Source organism: Penaeus japonicus, unplaced genomic scaffold, assembly GCF_977035675.1.
Source record: "Penaeus japonicus unplaced genomic scaffold, GWHDUDI00000001_assembly GWHDUDI00000034, whole genome shotgun sequence".
Classification (NCBI taxonomy): Eukaryota; Metazoa; Arthropoda; class Malacostraca; order Decapoda; family Penaeidae; genus Penaeus; species Penaeus japonicus.
This window is the reverse complement of record NW_028234436.1, coordinates 15492022-15494521: the sequence shown is the minus strand read 5'-3', so window position 1 is coordinate 15494521 and position 2500 is coordinate 15492022. Positions and strand designations below refer to the sequence as shown.

The 2500-nt window shown below is 37.1% G+C and overlaps 1 protein-coding gene across 1 annotated transcript in view; it reads right to left on the bottom strand.

The window, feature by feature from the left end:
• Positions 1-618: 618 nt before the first annotated feature.
• LOC122263676 (uncharacterized) overlaps positions 619-2500 on the bottom strand; it is a 2745-nt gene continuing 863 nt past the window's right edge. Inside the window, exons 2-3 of the mRNA XM_086531018.1 lie at positions 1868-2500; positions 619-1530 (exon numbers count right to left, since the gene is read on the bottom strand). Coding sequence (XP_086387144.1) covers positions 619-1530; positions 1868-2500 — 1545 coding nt within the window. The remainder of the gene's footprint in view (positions 1531-1867) is intronic.

Here is a 2500-nt window from a genome sequence, read left to right as displayed (position 1 = left end):
TATTTATATATATATATACAAATACATATATGTATGCATGTATATTTATTCATATATGCATACATACATACATGTATATATATGTATATATATACATGTATATATATATATACATATATGTTTACATTTTTTTTTTTTTTTTTCTATTCTGAATATTATATGCCTTCTTAAGGCCTAACTCAAAAATGTTATAAGGTAGTCAAACACTTTTTTATTAGTCCACAGTCTTTAATAATAAATTATTTACTCTTATACATAATATATCATATATGAAACAATTTTCGCATTAGTATATAGTTCAATATGATTCCATAGACCATTGAAGACGAAATAGTTTAGTGATTATACCTAGTTATCATATCATAAAAATTTAATCAATAATATATGTATATGAAAAAATAGTCTATAATATAATATAAATATAGTTACAATTTTTATATTCTTGAAATTGCAATTAATGAAAAGATATTTTTATTTATCTTTACGATATATGCCTTATTAAGGCGTATCTGTACAGTAGTCATAAAATTTATTGTCCACAGTTTTTAATAATATCGTCGTTTTATAAAGTATTCGCAAAGTTTTAAAGAAATTGAGAAAAATAGACAAGTTTGCCTTTCAGAGACTCGGCGTTTGATACAGTCCAGTGATTCCGTTACCATTTGTCACTCTGCCATTACCATTACCATTTGTGATACCATTTCCGTTGGTATAGCCGTTTCCAATTCCGTTGCTGCTGATGAGGCCATTACCGTTACCATTAGGTGGATTATAGTTATAACCATTTCCATTGCCGTTGGTGTATCCATTTCCGTTGCCGTTGATAACACCATTCCCATTACCATTTCTATAACCATTACCGTTGGTGTATCCATTGCCGTTTCCATTACCGTTGGTGTATCCATTGCCGTTTCCATTACCGTTGGTGTATCCATTGCCGTTTCCATTACCGTTGGTGTATCCATTGCCGTTTCCGTTACCGTTGGTGTATCCATTGCCATTTCCATTACCGTTGGTGTATCCATTTCCGTTACTATTCCCGTTGGTGTATCCGTTGCCGTTACCATTACCATTGTTATATCCATTTCCGTTACCGTTGGTGTAGCCATTTCTGTTTCCATTCCCGTTGCCGTTGGCGTAACCATTTCCGTTACCGTTGGTGTAACCATTGCCGTTGCCGTTGGAGTAGCCGTTTCCGTTGCCAATGGTATAGCCATTCCCGTTACCGTTGATAGCACCATTCCCGTTACCATTGGTATAACCATTACCGTTAGTGTAACCATTGCCATTACCGTTGGTGTATCCATTGCCGTTTCCATTACCGTTGGTGTAACCATTGTATCCATTACCGTTGGTATAGCCGTTTCCATTTAGATTGCCAATAGCCGCATTCAAACCGTAGAACTGTTCAGCTGTGGAACAGTCAAAGTTGTACCACCAATCACACACGAAGTATTGCTGGTTGAACACTGTGCCGTTGGGACAAAGGAACGAGTCGATCCTGCCATCTGCCTGGCAGATGTGGAACACCTGAAAAGGCATCAAGGAGTATTATGATTATTTTTTTCTAGATTAGTAAATCAACTAATAAATCATAAAATTGTGAATAAAAGATAATCTTATCAATATATGTCTATATTTCAGGATATGATAGATTAGTGTATATTTCATATCTATCAACTTCGATTTTGTAAGATGAATATGTCTGAAATCTAATTATAAATACAAACATATATATATATATATGCATCTGAAATGTATTTATATTTCATATGATGCTATCAATTTTGGACCAATTCCATAATTCCCTCGATTATTTTCCCTCGTCTCGATAACTGTCCCCATTTTGAAAGAATGCAACACTCACCTGGCAGCCAGCCTCGGGAGAAGTGTCAGCATAATAGCCAGGCAGTTGGCCGTCGCAGGAGAAGCCGGTGGCGGGGACGAAGGCCAGGATGGGGTAGTCCACACCTGGGACGCCTCCACCGCCGATGGCATCAGCTAGAGCTCTGAAGGGATCCACGATACCATTGGCGAACACGCTGATTCCGTTTCCGTTTTGGTATCCTCCATTGACGCCGTTTCCATTACCATTTGCTCCATTACCATTTACACCGTTTCCATTCACATATGCTCTATTCCCATTAGAATATGCACCATTGCCATATCCGTTTACAAATGCACCATTTCCATTTCTGCCATTACCATATGCATGTGCTCCATTCCCATTCACACCATTGGAATAAACACCATTACCATTGCCATTCCTATATGCTCCATTGTCATTTACTCCATTCCCATTCACTCCATTACCATTTACATATGCACCATATGCATTTCCATATATTCCATTGCCATTTCCATTTCTGTATACCCCATTCCCATTTCCATTTCTGTATACCCCATTCCCATTTCCATTTCTGTATGCCCCATTCCCATTTCCATTTCTGTATGCCCCATTCCCATTTCCATTACTGTATGCTCCATTCCCATTTCCATT